Source organism: Dermacentor andersoni, chromosome 10, assembly GCF_023375885.2.
Source record: "Dermacentor andersoni chromosome 10, qqDerAnde1_hic_scaffold, whole genome shotgun sequence".
Lineage (NCBI taxonomy): Eukaryota > Metazoa > Arthropoda > Arachnida > Ixodida > Ixodidae > Dermacentor > Dermacentor andersoni.
This window is the reverse complement of record NC_092823.1, coordinates 52362557-52380361: the sequence shown is the minus strand read 5'-3', so window position 1 is coordinate 52380361 and position 17805 is coordinate 52362557. Positions and strand designations below refer to the sequence as shown.

The following is a 17805-nucleotide window of genomic DNA, read 5'->3' as shown; positions in this document are numbered from 1 at the left end:
CCAGCAGAAGAGGAAATTTGTGAAGAACTGAAAGGATGCCCAATCTCTTTTGTTGTTTTTCTTTTTTGCGGTCTTGTTTACTCTCCAGGTTATGTATTCGGCGGCGAAGTGCTAAGGTTCTTTCACGGCGGTGACGAGTGCCTCACCATACCGCCCAACTGGAGTGAGGAGGCCGGTCAAAAGTAGGTGCTCACTTTTGGTGAATTCTCTTCCCCCAGAGGGGCAACCAAACCTGTGCATTTTGCCTCAGAGCAGTAAAAACTGCACAGCACCGCTGTGTGATAGGGAAAATGTTATATAGGTGAAAACTATTCAAATAAAGCTGGAATGTATTTTTATTCAAAATGCTGACACTTTTCATGCAGTTGAATTTTAAGCTTTAGAACTTCCCGCTTAGGTTTGGCATTAAGTCATCTACAACATTCTTTTTTCATGTATAGCATTTTTTAGTAGTTTTAATTGTTTATAGCTCCAACTTGGAAGTGAAATGGGGCAGCAGAAGACACATGGCTTTCTACCTTTCCACCTGATCCCTTAGCTAAAAATATTTCTCTAGTTTTCACGCAAGGGGTGTGTGCCATGATAATTACAGCTTCGGTCCCTTGGTGCTCGTTCTTTAGGCATAAATGCGTTCTTTAAGAAGTCAACACCGATGCGAAGAAAAAGTTCTTACTGAACTTCTTTCCCCTTCAGCTTCTGTGCTTGTCCCGTTGTAGTGTTTGAAATCATATCAAATCAGTTTCAATCTTTATTTCACGTTGCGGGTACAGATGCCAGAAGCAAGGAACTCATATCAATACAACTGATCAACAGTCGTTCTACTGCTTTTCGTGATGCAGTTTGTGCGGTTACAGCTGAGATTTTTTAAATAAAGCGTTTCCCTATATTTCGCAATCGTAAGGGCCCTTTTCCCCGTTTTCTTTTAATTCATAAAGAAACCATTCTACGAGCGTTCAACAATAAAATATTACTTATGGGAATATATATAGATTTTTCCAAAGCATTCGATCTTGTAAATCATAAAATCTTACTTTCTAAGCTGCTAGCTTATGGTATCCGTGGTATCGCTTTGGAGCTCTTTGAATCTTATTTATCGCATCGAGTACAATATGTAGAGTTGGAAAGGGAAAAGTCCAGTCTTCAGGCTGTAAGAGCTGGAGTGCCTCAGGGAAGCATCCTTGGACCACTCCTGTTCATAATGTTTGTAAACGATATGCCACAAAGTTCAAAATGGGCAAAATTTATTTCTTATGGTGATGATACAGCAATGTTTATCACTGCTACGTCAGAAACTGAACTACAGCTTCAGGGGACCAGAGCGTTAAGACAATTTAAACATTGGGCCGATGGAAACTTTTTGAGAATAAATGCCCGCAAGACAAAAGTTGCTGTCTATATGCAAAGAGGCAAAAAGTTACGAAGCACAATAAACATGAAAATAGATACGGATCAATTAGAAATTGTTAACACGGTCTCTGTCTTAGGCGTAACATTCGCTAAAGACTTAAGTTGGAATGATCACGTGGAAAATGTAAGTAAAAAGCTATCTTCTGTTGTAGGTATCATAGGTCGATTGAAATCCTTTCTTCCTGTTAAAATTAAAATTTTACTTTATAATGCTTTAGTATTGTCAGTTCTGCAATATTGTAACCTCGTTTGGGGCACTACTAGCAAGCTAAACCTTACGAAATTGCATTTGCTCCAGAAAAGAGCCGTGCGATACATTGCCAATGTCCCTCGTTTATTTTCTACGGCAAATCTGTTCTCAAAGTTTGAAATCTTGCCTGTATTCTCTTTATACAATAATCGTTTAATTTTGAACTACAGGTCATACTTGAAGTCTAATAACTCTATTGTGTTTAACATGGCTGACTTAAAAGCTAACCGTAGCACCCGTGATACTAGGCATTAAGAGGAATGGCACGTGCGCACACCTCGGACCAATTACGATAAACAATCATTAACACTTACTGTACCCATTCTACTTAATCAACTCGCACCAGAAGACTTTGATCCTTTACGCAACTCCAATAAAGAAATAAGACTATTTTGTCAGTTATGCCAAATAGACTAGAATGTCATAATATTTTTATTCACATATTACAGTCATGAGTGCATGTTAGCACACCTGTTCATATGTGTAATAGATCTGTGTGCATTGCTTGTGCATATGGTATGTATCTGAATGTGTGTATATATGCATAAATGCGAAATTGTGTCTGTATATGAGTATGTATGTATTTTGTGTAATTTCATACTAGGTTTTTTCCTTTGTTAAAAGTGCATTTGTTTTCCAATATTACTTTGTTGCAAGTGTTGCATCTTTTGTGATGTTCCTGCAGTGCTCTGCTGTCAAACGTATAAGGGGGCGGGAGCCTCGTCAAGCTGTACCCCAGCTTTTAGTCCTGTCTCCTCTTTTTCAATGTGGAAAGAAATAAAAACATCATTCATCATCACCATCATCTGCCTACAGTGATATCTCCTATGTAACTTCACTCTCTCTCCCTCTTGCTCTTTCTTTATTGTTTTTTTTTTATCTCCTAGCATCATTGTCTACGAAGGCGGTGCAGTCCTGAATCAAGCTCGTTCTCTATGGAGGCTCGAGTTAGTGCGAACAAAGTGAGTATTTTTCTGCATTATGCTCCACTACTCCATAACATCGCAACTCTGCCCAGCAACGCCGATATTGCGGCCCTATACGCCTTTCTTGCACTCAAACAAACAAAGTCAGCGATATTCCCTCGCGTATGGCCCGCGCCTGCATCGTAATAACCCTGTGTACCGACGGTAAGGCGGCCTTAATGACCGTGTCAGTGATTAATCTGCAATCGCGTCTGAATTACCTTCCTTGGCTGCGCTAGTCCTCGAGCGGCAACACACTGCCATGGCAGACCGTTATGGTGTCGTAACTTAATGAAAGTTTGGGTATGGTCTATGCATAGCATCGCTTGCAGGTGTCTCGCTCTTTACATTAGTGGAACACAAGCCAGGAGGGGCTTAATTGTTCGTGTAACGATCTATTACAATGCATTCGCCTCGTGACGCATACACCCGTGCTCTCAGCACGCTGTCGTTATCGCACGCTATACGTTTCATCGGTGAAATATGATCAAGTTGCTCTGCGTCTGACTCGCGAGCTTAGGTACTTCGACACGCGACCGTACGCTGGTGTTTTGTCTAAGAGTCTTCGCGCCTCTATTCTTCTTTGTTTTTGATTCTTGATCTTGTTGTTATTTTTGTTTCGAAATTGAAGTTCTCGGTTCACAAATGCATTGAGCAATGCAGTTTAGAAGAATCCTAGGTTTACAAACATTGCCCCCCATGCAGTTATACTTAGCCAGAGCATTCACCAAGGGACAAAGAATATGTGAACAGCGCCCGATTCACCAAACGCTCTTGAGCTAGCATCGTTCGTAAGGCAAAATTTCAGCCAATGCTCATGCTGTAAATATTATTAGCAAAGGCGGCCAGCCAGTGGCAAAGAGCACTTACCAATGGAGAGCTTAGTGAACTCGATCCCACATGTTTATTTAAGGAATAAACCAATGAGCACATTTTGGCGAGTAATATCACAACACTGTATAGCTGTTTTGTTTCTTTGCTCTATGAATTCAGTCACTTATAACGCTCATATTTTCCAAGTACTAAGAAACGCGACATATATCGCTGTTTTTTGTTATCGTTGAAGCTTATCCTGCCAACTAAAGTCATAAAACTGTAATTTGTTATTTTTAAGTGAATCCTTCCCTGCACCCACCGTCCGAATTCGGGTAGTGGACCTGGCAACTTGCGTTATCGCTCATGTGGTCACGAAATATATTATGTGCAGCCAAGCAGGCGTTTTGTCAAGAAAGCTGCAGAAGAACGCGACATGACACAGAAGTACAGGATAGAGTGGCTACAGCGTTATTTCTTTCGAACTGTCTTTTCACCGCGAAGTCTCACAAACAAGCTTTACCACAACATGCCTTACCTGCCACGGCAGGTAAAGCATAATGGCCTTCGAAGTTTGAAAGTATTGGTTGAAATTCGGCTGAAAGGCGAACCGTCCAGCGCAGATTCATATGACGCTGACAACAGTACACTCGGCGTTTGTCGTAGTAGTAACATGGCATGGACCGGCTTTGATGCCGGAAACTTCCAGCACCAGCTTGCTAGTGCGATTCAGCGGAATGCCTTGGTATATCAACTAGTTTAAATTCTGCAATGTGCAAGAAAACATGGAGTCAGTAACTGTTCGAGTATTCATCATTCAGGCACCGAATGTGCGCTTCAATAAATGATAACGGGGCGGAGAAAGGTTTTTCATGGCGACCACAGACGTTTTTTATAGAAAGGTTGGTAGAGGTTTTAAAGAAGTTGCAGTTTCGCTCGATGGGCGAAGCAGTGACAGCAGTAGGAAGGCACTACATTATTACTCGAAGTAAAACCAGTAGACTTATGAGCCGCATAGGCTGGATCAAATATTTGCATACTAGCTAAATAAGAGTGTTGTTACGCGTTCAAAGACACACATTAACACAGTTCATTCGATGATCGCGAGCACTCGCGGTTACAACGCTGTCTCGATGAGAAACACCGACAGGGGACAGCGCACGTGCCTGTTCCAAAGCACCTTCAACACAGTCACTGTCAGTCCCTGCAAAACAGCGCAGATCACTTGATCTCCCACACTTGAGTGCGAATATTGAGTGCGCGCATCAAGGCACAAGCCGTCTCACCTTGCCCACTGTCCCGAGATGTCACGCTCGCATGCTCGCTCTCGCGCCCGCAGCACATCACGTGACCTCGACTACTGGGTACGCAGGCCAGGCGGGTCGCGCATGCGCCGTCGCAACCTGGGCAGCGCGGCGATCGCGCGTCCTAGTGTTCCTGTATATGCTCCCGCAGGGAGCAGAGTTGCGCATAGTTCCGCCGCCGTGATCCAGCTCTGCAGCGAAGCCACTCCTCGCGCGCGCAGGAGCCAAATGCCGCGCGGTGTTCCGCCTTTTTCTCTGGTGGTCGCGAGCTACAAGCGCTAATTGTTCGCAGGCGCTTAGCAAAGGGCACTTGTTAATACAGGCTACGCTCGAACGAGTCATTCGTGCAGCCGGAGGGGGTGGGCTTCCAACCAACTGAAACTTTGTATGTACCTATGTAAACACGCATATACAAACACACACACGAACGTACAAATATGGGGTGGGACCGCCTTCGATTCCCCAAAATAATATACTCCCGTGGCTCGAACAGCTCCAAAGTTCGCTCGCAAACGCGCAGTGCGTTGCCACAAACAGCGGTGCAATAGAGAGAGAGCAAATGATAAAGGAAAGGTAGGGATGTTAACCAGGACTGAGCCCGGTTGGCTACCCTACACTGGGGAAAGGGAAAAGGGGACGGAAAGATTAAAGGAAGAAGAGAAAGTCCACTGGGTATATCGTTCGGTCACTCAGTGCAATGATTTTCAGCATGCATATGAAGTTGTCTTATCATGGCCAGAAAGCAAGAAATGTTTTAAAGAGTGTTTAAAACTTCACACACGTAAGGTGGACACTTAGCGCATTTTGGCTGCCGAAACCAGCCGATTAATGACCGTCGCCAAGAGAGCTATCGTGCCTGCAGTTATGTCAGTGACCGTTAACAGAGCGCCATTTATCACTAACCATCGTTCACAACAGCTGCACGTTTTCGATACATGCGGTGCAGACACAGATTTAAGCGCATTTCAAATGTTGACATGTGCACATTTTAAGCAAAGCTTACCTTTATTTACTATTACTATTTAGTAGTGGTTGCTATTTAGTAGCAGCAAATCTGCAAATAGAAAAAGATTCAAGATGCAAGAGCTTCTAGCTGCTCCTCTGAACGCACGAGCGACGGTCCACTGATTGCAATGGCGATGGTACTGACGGAAACGACGAGTTCGCATGAGTCGGCGATGCGCCCGTAAAGTTGGCTTCGCAGCGGCGCGGATCATTTGACGTCATCTTTCGCGCTCGGCCAATAGCGGTGCGAGCGGCGCCGCAAAAGGTATGCGCAACTCTGCTCCCTGCGGGAGCATATACAGGAACACTAGCGCGTCCCTCGAATGTCCGCCACCTGTTGTTGTCGCAACCAAACACGTCTTAACATTTGTCAGGTGTTGTCAGGTGAACAATGCTGTTTGACAATGCAACGTGTTCGCTTTCCCTTGCAGGTGGGCGGGCGGCTTCGTGAACTGGGGCTACCCGCTCCGCATCCACCACATCACGACGGGCCAATACCTGGCCTTCGGCGAGAACCGAGAGGTTTGCCTCGTGCCGCGAGAGCGCGCCACCGTCGCGGCGACGGCGTTCTGTCTCAGGCAGACCAAGGTAAGAGTTGCGCAAAGTAGTAAGGCCCTCGATTAGTCACAGGCTCCCATTTGCTTTCAAAAAGCTGAGCCCGTGCTACGCGAATCGACAGAACGAAGGCACAGAAACGACGTTACATGGTGATCTGTGTGCGTCGTTTGTTTTCGTTCATGCCTTGTGTATTCACGCTGCAGATATTCAGTTGTCCTCTAGTGAGGTGGGAAAGTTAAAAATGACTTCAACATCTGTCACGGGCCATTTTGTTCCATGCTGTAGGCGAGTGAAAAGTTACATTCGTTCATGGTAGCAATAGCAATGGTCAAATGAAAAACAAAAAACAAGAGGCAATGTCTCGCGTTCGCAATTCTTTGGCATTGTCGCATTTCACTAGGCATTCCTTGAATATATTACTAAACGGCATCAATAAACTTAGGTCTTCTCAGTGTTACGAAACCGATGCATCGCTGCAATATATCGAGGTCACGCTTGATCAAAGGAGGTATTCAGCAAAATTTGGCCATGTAACCTGGTACACGGGGTTCAAAGTGGAAAGACGTCAGACAGACTGCCAGCATTGCCCCTCTTCCTCTGTCTTTACCTTGCTTAGAATTCCTTACATGTTTTTTATTCTATTCAACTTATGGATATGAAATGAAGGTATAAAATTAGACCAGCATTCAAGAACACTATCGTGCTCCACGTGGACAGACAGACATCCCAACAATTTCAAGTGGGCTGTCGCTGGTGACTGCGTGACTGTTCTACCCAAAATGTCTTCCTCGTTTAGTTCTAAAATAATAATTCCAGAATTTCATATTTTCAAGCCACTTATCCTGTAAATCCAACTATTACATTCAGTGTTATCTTAAATTAATTGGCAGACTCAGCTGTAGTTGACGCCTATACGTAACGCGAAGCATTCATGGCTAGTAGCGAACGGTTGTATTAATTAATATACATGCTGTGTAGCGAATGGTCATGTACAGATTATGTACGGTAGTGTTTATACTTATAGTGAGTAAGACGGGGAATGGCAGGCTGACAAGATATCAAGATTGAAAGCAAACTAGAACCTAACTGTGCATACGTAATCACCTGAGGTGTGGCACATAGCTTTAGAGCGGCACATCATTTCTGCAAAACCCCGCAATGTGGAGGACAGTTTACGGAATGGAAAAGTTATTGTCATCCACACGACTGTGTAGCACGAAGCTACAAAGAAAACCCTTACGGGTTTCTCAGAAAGAAAGCTTCCCAGTTGAAAGAATATTTGTTCTTGTGCGGGAACCACAACCCCGGACATTTTCCCCCTTCCCCTTTTCTCTTTGTCCCTTTCTCCCTTTCATAATCTTAGAGTGCACTGTCATTGGGAGCGGTCCACGAAAACGGCGAGCTATTCCACTGGCCTCTCGACCGTGCAAATTGGCTACAGTCGGAGAAACTTTGCATTAGTAAATTAGTAAAAAGCATTAGTAAACTATTTTCTGCTACGAAGGGTTACCGTGTGACACTGCGAAGTGTTACCGCCTACTCTGACAGCTGCAATGCGTTGCCGTGTACAGAGAAGCGTTACCGTCTGTAGTTAACGCGTAATTCACTTGCACAGCGAGACATTCATAAATAGCCGACGCACTTGTACCGAGGGATAAGATTCGGGGACCGCGCTCGCCACTATGGCTGTGATTTGTGTGTTGCTTGCCTGTCTGGGCACAAGTTCTTCCGATAGCGCGATATTCTTAGCTCACACTTTTGGTGGTATTTACCGCGTTTCGCCGTCATTTTAACGTGCGAGCATCGTCTAACGAGAAAGAATGTGATACACCTTGTCTGATTTCTTTTTTTAAAAGAATAGCATTAGCGCGTTTTGGAGACTGAAGTGCGCTGTGGTGCGTCGTTCGGCACTGCCAATCACCTGCCAACCTTTAGTCCGCTAATCTTGAAACTCTCACTCAAAGGAATTGCATTATGGGGAGAGGCTTTATTTCTCGCTCTGTCCACTGCATTTGTCTCCCTTATCAGGACGACAAGAAGATCGTTCTGGACGAAAAAGAGGAAGAGGTTCTTGGATCACCCCTTATCAAATATGGTGACACGACGGTGTTTCTGCAGCATCTTGAGACGGGACTCTGGCTATCGTACAAGGTGATAACATTCCTTAAACTTTTGAAATGGAAGTCCCACTTTTATGTTTTCTATAACTGGCGCTCTTTGGTTACCTCAGTTTAACCTAGTAGCTGATTCCTTTGTCTTTCGTTTTTTCAGACGTATGAAACTAAAAAGCGAGGAGTTGGAAAAGTGGAGGAAAAACAGGTGAGCTGCGCAAATTTTTCGCATGAAGTGAATGTTTCTCTTTATTCATGCGTAGTTCAGTACCAATTCTGTACCCGCCGTGGTTGCTCAGTGGCTATGGTGTTGGGCTGCTGAGCACGAGGTCGCGGGATCGTATCCCGGCCACGGCGGCCGCATTTCGATGGGGGCGAAATGCGAAAACACCCGTGTACTTAGATTTAGGTGCACGTTAAAGATCCCCAGGTGGTCCAAATTTCCGGAGTCCCCCACTACGGCGTGCCTCATAATCAGAAAGTGGTTTTGGCACGTAAAACCCCATAATTTTTGTTTTGTTTTTTTTTACCAATTCTGTGTGCATTACCAAGAAAAGGTTTCTTGGAGTCTAGCTTATTTGTGATTATGTTTACAGCTTTGTGATATCTTTCCTGGGCAATACACCTAAAATTTACTACCAAGACTGTGAAATCAGAGACAGAAACCATCACGATTTAGATTGACCAGCTCATCAATGTGACCTTTATGTTATTGTTCTAGCGAAGGCTTCACCGGTCGGAGTGGGCAAAGGCTCAAAATAACTCGACAGACGTAAACAATGTTTAGAAGGTATTGCTCACAGGCATAACAGTGGAGCCAGCTTTGTCATACAAATACCTTTCTGCACCTTTCTAGCATATACATGTACTCCTTTGTCGGAATTTAAAAAAAAAAAGGTTTGAACACTTGAACATTCACAAGGTCTGCCTCCACCTAAATAAAGGAACTACGAAATTAGTTCGCATCGGCGCCAACAATACGTAAAAGAGGAAAGGTCATGCGTAGGGATCCAAAGCTCAGATTCAAGTGTTAGGAATGTATTAGAAGGAGCAGTAAACCTCTTTACGACTTAACGTGGAGCCTCTTCTTTCGTTCTACATTCTCCTTTTTATAACCTCAGCTGACCGACACAGATTCATTAGGCAAGTTGCACTGGACGCAGGTCCCGCCACAGTAGTTTAGTGGTTAGGGCGTTTGTAAACTCAGTACGAGGTCGGCGGGTTCGTTTCCTGGCGATGCGACCGTATTTGGACGAGGACGAACTGCAACAAACGTCGTCTGCATAGATTTATGTGTACGTTAGAAGGCCCAGCTGAACTGATCGAACTCGGAGCACCTTACTGTTTATAAGAAGTTTATTTACAATATGTACAAAATTTTGCGATAGTAAACATATATATACAAGACAGTGTACACAGATAATGCAATTGTACACACTTACATTAGACAGACACTGTGGAGATACGAATATCAGGAACATTACATATCTTTTTGCGGTAGGAAGAGTAAGTATATTTAGTCAGCTTCCTAATGGCTGAGCCAACGCGAGCCGAAGAGCGTTAGTCCCAAATATACCTCGTCGTCTTTCAGACCAGAATCCAAATCCTCTTCCAACATTGCACACTGTTACAATTTATTACAGAAAAAAATGCCATTTGAAAGGAGCACAGAAAGAAATAAGAGAGAATGGTGTTTATCGCCACTGTATGCCAAAAGCTAGATTAACTCGCCCATGTTGTACCGTTTCTGCGGCCCTCGCGGTTTCTGTTTTTTTTTTTTTATTCGTGCGAAAGCGTCAAATGGCACCTTGATCGAGAAAGCCGACGTCTGTCATCTGTGGCAGCGAAACGGGACCTAAACTCGCATTCCCATTGACTGCGACGCCACGTCACGAACGCGCCTTGATGCAGCAGAGCGGGCGAAAGGGCCACGGCCGGTCTCTAGGGGAGCGCGTGCGCCCCTCGAGACCGGCCGGGAAAGGGCACACCTGCTGCACCATAGCACTCCAGGTGTCGCGTGAGGCGCGAACGCATTGCCGCGTCGCCGCGTTACCCTCGCTCTCGCTCTTCGGGTGAGCGCTCCTTGAGCGAGCCAGTCGTTGGCAGAACGGGTCAATGGGAACAACTGCTGTCGCGATAGCGCGCCAGGTGTTGCGTAAGGGGTGGGGGCAATGCCACGTGGGCGGCATTCGGCGTTGGCACCACGGGCTACTACTGCTTGCTGGCTAGGGCAGCACGTACCGCTATGGTACATTAGTCGCAGCGCAAAACTCGAAGGACCCCTCGCTCAGCGCTGTTCACTTGGACATTAACGCTTTCGCATTCACAGCTCATAAGAAGTCCTAAGTTGGCATCAGATTTTTTATTTCGTCAATTGCAATAAGCAGAAGTTCAGTGTTGTATTAGTCATCGTTGCCATGAGTTCAGGCCTACTTCGGCTGCGCTTCACCTCCTGTTAGGTTTCTAGGGATTTACGGATTTCCGAACTCACTGCATGCCACAGTGACGATTCGCGCACATGCAGTTGCAACCGCACAACTTTGCAGTTGCCGCAGCGTAGTGTTGGTGAATAACTGCATTCCCAAGCAGCAGCGTCGTGCTCTCGCCTTATCATGTTTTTATGGAAGAGTCCCTGTACGATGTCGTGTTTTGGCTGCGCGCAGGCCATTATGTCCGAAGAAGGCAAGATGGACGACGGCCTCGAGTTCAGCCGCGCCCAGGTGGAGGAATCCCGCACTGCGCGCGTCATCCGTAAATGCGGATCACTCTTCAACAAGTTTATCGTGTAAGTGCACACGAAGTAGTGCTAGCTCGTCTAGACGAAGAAATCGTTGTGAAAGGATCCTGTACACCATTTCATGCATAGCAGGCAATGTTACCATAGCTACACTCGGTGACAACATCAGAATAAGATTATATGTGTACGCTCTCCAACTCAAACATAATCTGCATAGAAGCGACAGCCAATTAGATTCTTTCATTTTCGTGACGTGAGGTTGTGTTGTGCGTTTATTACGGATTTTTTTCTCCGTATTGTCCCGTCATTGTGTCACTGGTTTCTGCAAGAAACCTGAACGACCTGGGCAAATATTGTGGCTGACCCTGATAACAGTGCTCAGCCAGATACATCTTAGCCTGAAATAGCGAGTTTTTATTCTCCAATTATCCTAGGCCTTGCATTATCAGAGCAAATTCATTTAGCTTTGAGTGCACTCTAACCGGCTCGGCTTTCTTTCAGAGGTGAAGGGCAACTGCACAGTGTTTTTGTTGGTGGAGCTTGTTTATATTTTTAAGTTGTCCCAAACTATACAGAGAGTCCTCACTGCTCGCATTCACGACAAAAACGTGGTGCGGCATGTATCAAAAAGAAACAGATGATTATTCATCATGTAATTCGGTGTAGCGTGAAGTGTATGGCATGTTCTGCACGAGCCTACTTTTTGTTCTCCTTTCTTGGCTCGCTTATATTGAGGGAAACCATTACCTCCTCTCTTTCAGAAACCTGGACGCCATGCAAAGTGGTGCCGGTAGGCAGGAGTCTGCCATGAGCACCATCGACCAGGACGAGATGATCATGTGCTTCGAGGACCTCATCAACTACTTCGTCCAGCCGGAAGACGACATCGGTCGGTGTTACAAGTCTTGACTACCCTTGACCACAACACGAAGCAGGATAATGCTTATGCATATGGGGAATTCGTCAGAAGTGTCTGTACTCTGTTTCATGCATAGCCTAATACGCTACGAAGGTAGGGAGACTTCTCTAGCTGCTCGCAATCGCGGCCAAGAATTTGTGCGTCACATATGAAAGCAAAATTTAGGTATGTGTCATGTAGTTAGATGTGACATTAAGTTCTTTGTTTTAATGTTGACAAATATGACGTATTTGTGACATAGAAGACATTGTAAATATGAACATGCTTAGCACCGAACAAGCAGAGTGACACTTTTCTGCCGCCAGCACTCACAGTGAACCTTTTGTGCTCGCGACAAAAATATAGTACGGCGCACAAAAGTACATAAACAATGCGTAATTTGAAATTAACTTACACAAGTTAAGGTTACACAAGTAGTAGTTGCAATATATGAAGTAATTCTTCCGTAGAATGTGTCGCGGATCAATAAGAACCACTCTGTAAGAACATGCTCACTGATACCCATATGATCTCACTACTTTCGTAGCGTTCCACGGCGTTCCCTGCTACGCATGGAACGCTGTATAGAGACTTTAGACATCATGTATCAGTTTATGCTACAATCCAAAATATGTCGTGGCAAAAAGCTGTAGCTCTTTTTCATTTGCAAAATGTAAGTGTCTCTGCAGTCAGTTGATCCAATGAAATTCTGAGATAAGTGAATATGTCTACAAGTTTTCTATTCTCTGGACGAAAATACGCACTGATCTCTCATTTCTTGCATTCTCGTGAACCACTTTAGCGAATTCAGCTGCTTGCACGAATACTACAAGTGTCTTGCTTTGGGAAGACAAACAAAGCCGCCAAGTAAATTGTACCAGAACTTCTCTTCGATGAGTAGGCAACCGCGCACCAGGGAACAATAGCTGATCGAAATTTACTGATGCATGAACACAAATCACTTTTCCTAATTTTGTAGTGATACCGCTAAAGAAGTTTCGTACGCAGAATTCTCGACCACAGACGTACAAACCTGGAGAGTTTGGCAGTTCACTGCAGGATCTTTATATTCAACAAACCACACTAGTAAACATCCATATGAATCGATAAATTGCGTAACGCTGTAAGCTGTTAGTTGAGGCACAGGAATTAACCGTCAATGCAGGGGTCGTGTTGGTACGCAGCAACCTCCTTGAAAGTGTTTGGCCGAGCAGAGTGAACAAGTAATTTCAGCACAGATAAATCTGTTAGGCGGAGTTTCTCCTTCTTTTGTATGGCCTCTTGCCGTTATGCTCACATCAAAAAATAAGTTTTGTGGCCGGACGCATCCCAGCTTTCCTTGCTTTTGGGCCAAAAAACAAACAAACAATCGTGTCTGAAGTCAGTTGTCACAGCAATGCTTCCATGTGTGCATGAATGCCATGGCTCCTTTGCAGTCGCCATCAGAAAAAAAGCGAGCGTAATGTTTTCATCATCACTATCACGAAATGTCGTCACGATAGAAAAAAATCAGAGGTGATGTACGTACGACACGGTTCACTATGTGTGCTATGCATCCTACGGCAAACGGCGTTGGTGTGGCGGATAATGCTTTCCTACGTTTCATAAAACGCACTTGTAGGCATTTTCCTAAGATTTGTTTCCCTCTTTCTATAACCTACGTTACGTTTCTCGCTGCATTTACAGAGCACGAAGAAAAGCAAAATAAGCTAAAGGCTCTCAGGAACAGACAAGACTTGTTTCAAGAAGAGGTAAGTGTTTCACTCATTACCTGAAATGTGTCTGCATAACTGAGCGCAATCTGAGGTATACAGTTATGTACGTCTGTCGGTGCGTTCTCGTTTTCTTCGGAAGTTTAGGCCAAAGCGTTGTAGGTAGCAACCAACCTTTAACAAGAATATTTTCCTTCTATCTCTTCAGGCAGAGCGTAATGTTTGTCCTAAGCCTTATTTCTCTGCAGGGCATCCTGAACCTCATCCTGGAAACGATAGATAAAATCAACGCGATCACAACGTCCGGATACCTGGTGTCCATGGGAGGCGAGGACGTCGGTCAGAGCTGGGACACGATATCTGGCTTTCTGTACCAGCTGCTAGGTCAGTGAGAATAAAGTACTTCAATTTCTTTGTGAACAAGACTGGCTTAAGAATACGAGAGCAACGCTGCGTGCAGGTTTCTCTTTCATTCGGATATCTAATGAACCTTGCTAGTTCTTTACCTCTATTGTACGCAGCACTTAAACAACTTCAATTACAGCGCTGGCCTAAGCAGTGAATTTTCATTGCTTAAATGTCCATTACGCCCTTTAGACTCTATGATCATGAATCAATTTGTTAAGCGAGGAAGTAGTCAATTTTACGACACATTCAACTGGTCTTCTGAGAGCGCATTCAAAGCGCTCTGATTATCATGTAAAAAAACAATGCAGCTGTATTACGGATAAAAAATATGATTAGTAGGATTATTCCGTAATTTTCACCGGTAGATGAGCATTTTTATTGCCACAGTAAAGCTTAGTTACGTTGTTAAGCGACCTTTCAAGCTTCGCAGGAGCGCCCGGAAACGACCAGTAGAATGTGTCATAAATCTCCGCTGTATTTGCGGTGTGCCTGGCGTCTTCAACGCTTCTTTTGGTGTTCTCACTCTCCAGCTGCCATCATCAAGGGAAACCACACCAACTGCGCTCAGTTCGCCCAACCACATAGACTAGACTGGTTGTTCAGCCGGCTGAGCAGTCAACAAGCCTCCGAAGGAACAGGTAAACAGTATTTATATTGACGCTGTTTAGAGGTTCACAATGACAGTAATTGCACTATCTCCTGAACGGAGACCTTTGTACATTAAATGTGCATTGGATAGCTGTCTGTGTTCATGTCCAAAATTTCCCTGCGAGCTTGTAATATGTGGGTACAATGGGGACGTTTATTCGATAGAGGAGAGAAAAGAGGGTAAAGGCAGAGAGGTTAGCCAGAAAGGTGTCCGGTTTGCTCCCTGCACGGAGAGTTGGTGCAGAATGAGTTCAAGAACAAAGGAAAGGAAAGAAATGAGTGGACACACGTTATTTGCGAACGAACATCGCGGGCCACACGAACGAATGTCGCAGCCTCTCTTGTCACAGCTTGTCTTGCAGGCTCGTAAACCGCAAGGAACGCACTTGCACTGTTAATGGGGGCATCCATTGTGAGCGCTGCCCTAGCTTTTGTTGTCGCAGTGGCCGTCTCTCTGGCACGTACCTCTGACGCGATACACAGCACCGGTCTCAAAAGTCGAGCACAGTCTGTACTTTCGTTGTGAATATCCATCCCGATGTAAGCGTCTCTCTATGCGTGAGCATCCCCCTATAGACTGCTAAAGAACATATTTGGTTATCTAGGTCCACCCACATATTTATGAATATCGCTCACAGTAAAAGTATTGTCTTGCGTGTATCAAATCTTTATCGTGCGAAACATGATTTTGCAGAATGAATTCAGTCACTGCAGTTGCCGCGTATTAACAGGGGTTTCTTCGTATCTGTTCACATTTCCGGAGCTGTAGCATCTGTGTTAAAAATTTTTTTTACTAATTTGCCTTGAAAAAAAAAAGTGATTTCAAGACATATGTGTATTTCTTTATAATATTGTTCCGTTTTACTTCCTTATGTTTTTTTCTCCCGCGGAGGAGATAGCGCTCCGCCTCACGACATATTCATCACATTTCTTTCTTCAGGCATGTTGGATGTATTGCACTGCGTGCTGATTGACAGCCCTGAAGCTCTCAATATTCTCAAAGAAGATCACATCAAAGTCATCATTTCTCTCCTTGAAAAGCATGGACGTGATCCAAAGGTAAATATGCCGGTGCCGCCGTTATTATCTCCTTGCAGCAATTTAGGATCGTTGTCTAGTTCATCCAACAGTGGCGACTCTTCACAGTATCGTTATCGAGCAGCCTTTTAAATTTTCAGCCATCAAAAAAAAAAGCGCCTCAATCGTAAATGTATAGAACAAAGCAGGTGACGTTATTGTTTCACAAGTATCAATTTGTCACGATGGAGTACAATTATATCATGGGTATACCATAGAAGGATGGTCCTGTTCCGGCAATGTGGAACTGCACATCGAGTCACAGACAAAATGATGCTAGAGCCAGCCTCGAACACCTGATCGCTGGATTCAAGGTTATGGCATCCTGCGCCTTGGTATGCCACAGGTGTATATCTGCAAGTTTATGATCAAGTGAAAAATGACCGCGTCGAACAAATGAGCAGATTGGCAGTAGTACTTTTTTGGCCAGTAGACACGCTGAGATTCTCACTGGAACTTTATCCAAATACACAGCGCACCGAAAAGCTTGTCGTAAATCCTAATTCATAACATTTCAATGCACGCAAATGTTTTGGTAGTAAGGTTCTTTCTCCATGCGGACTGGAGTAACCCTGGCGAGCCTGGTGTGACAGAAATTACCTGAATGACAGGGTGAGCTTGCATAAATTGAAATTTAATTTAAATTACGGGGTTTACAAACTAAATTATCGGGGATGCCGTAATTAAGGCTTCTCAATTTGTTGAGCTCCGACCCAAAGCAGGGCACTCGAGCGTTCTTACATTTCATCCTCAACGGAATGCGACTGTCACAGGTGAGAATCGAACCCACATCATCTTGCTCTGCATCCCGGCTTCGTAGCCACGCATGTATACATATTGTGGCCGCTGGCGCACAGCCGAGGTAACGTATGAGTAGCGAGAAAACTACCACCAGTAACACGACTCGAACGCGAATAATTCACTCTGGAAGTGCAAAGGCCCGAAGTCGACCCATTAAATACGGAACACGGGAACCCACACAGAGTTCCACGTGGCACTATATTGTCCTAATGTTTCCCTAGTAAACATGGCGAGTTGCCGACTCTTGTGCTCATGCGCGCCCAATAGTTCACCCGTATACGAACTCACTGCTGTTCCTAAACATTGTGCGTGGCCTGACTCAGAAATTAGGGCCCGATCTTTTTTTTTTAAAGAAAGGCACTTACACTAGAATGGAACCCGATGCAGCGGCCCAGTGGCCATTGTGTAGTGCTGACGAGCTTGGGGTTGCGGCATCGATACGCGCCCCAGTGACCCACTTCCATGGACGCATTTCCATTTCTAATAGCAACGCCCGTTTACGTACGAAGAGGCTTTGCGAATTTGGCCCCAAGAGTTGAAGAAGGCTAAGAGCCACAGCAACAGACTAGTATAAGATAAAACTCTCCACGCTGGCTTAGTAGCAATGGCGTTGTGCTGCTGACAACGAGGTCGTCGGTGTGATTACCGGCCCCAGCTGCGACATTCGATCGGAACGTAATGCGACAACTCTCTTGTACAGAGCTTTTTCTGCACACGTCAAAGTAGATGAGCTGGTCGGAATTCAGCGGAGATGTGCTTTACCCGTACGCGAGAGCCAACCGATAATTCTACTTCGAACACTCCTGCCTCGAGGGCCAGGGCGGAACCTCGTGCAGTTTCTCCAAACGCCAGCACTTTAAACATGTACACTTTTTTCCCGATTTGACAATCTTAATGCTCGCGCAATAAAGCAGTTAGAAGAAAAACGCAGCAGTTAGTTCCCACAGAAAGCCAAAAGCTTTAAAAATAATGTCGCGTTTCTTGTAGTAACCCCGTTTTTCGTTTATTTATTCAGAGCAGCTTTCATTGAAATTGTACGCATTGAAAGGTCGAAAGGCTCAATTCTCCATCTTCTACTTGCCTCATGTTAGAGTACGCCCTCAGCATGCTC

General features: G+C 44.8%; 1 protein-coding gene across 6 annotated transcripts in view; it reads left to right on the top strand.

Annotated features, from left to right (window-relative positions):
* RyR (Ryanodine receptor) overlaps positions 1-17805 on the top strand; it is a 314977-nt gene that overhangs the window by 92955 nt on the left and 204217 nt on the right. For all 6 annotated transcript variants that reach the window (XM_055062325.2, XM_055062323.2, XM_055062324.2 and 3 more), the window contains exons 8-18: positions 89-182; positions 2545-2619; positions 6176-6332; positions 8331-8453; positions 8574-8621; positions 11077-11198; positions 11912-12039; positions 13735-13799; positions 14009-14144; positions 14699-14806; positions 15757-15875. In XM_055062325.2, coding sequence (XP_054918300.2) covers positions 89-182; positions 2545-2619; positions 6176-6332; positions 8331-8453; positions 8574-8621; positions 11077-11198; positions 11912-12039; positions 13735-13799; positions 14009-14144; positions 14699-14806; positions 15757-15875 — 1175 coding nt within the window. The remainder of the gene's footprint in view (positions 1-88; positions 183-2544; positions 2620-6175; positions 6333-8330; positions 8454-8573; positions 8622-11076; positions 11199-11911; positions 12040-13734; positions 13800-14008; positions 14145-14698; positions 14807-15756; positions 15876-17805) is intronic.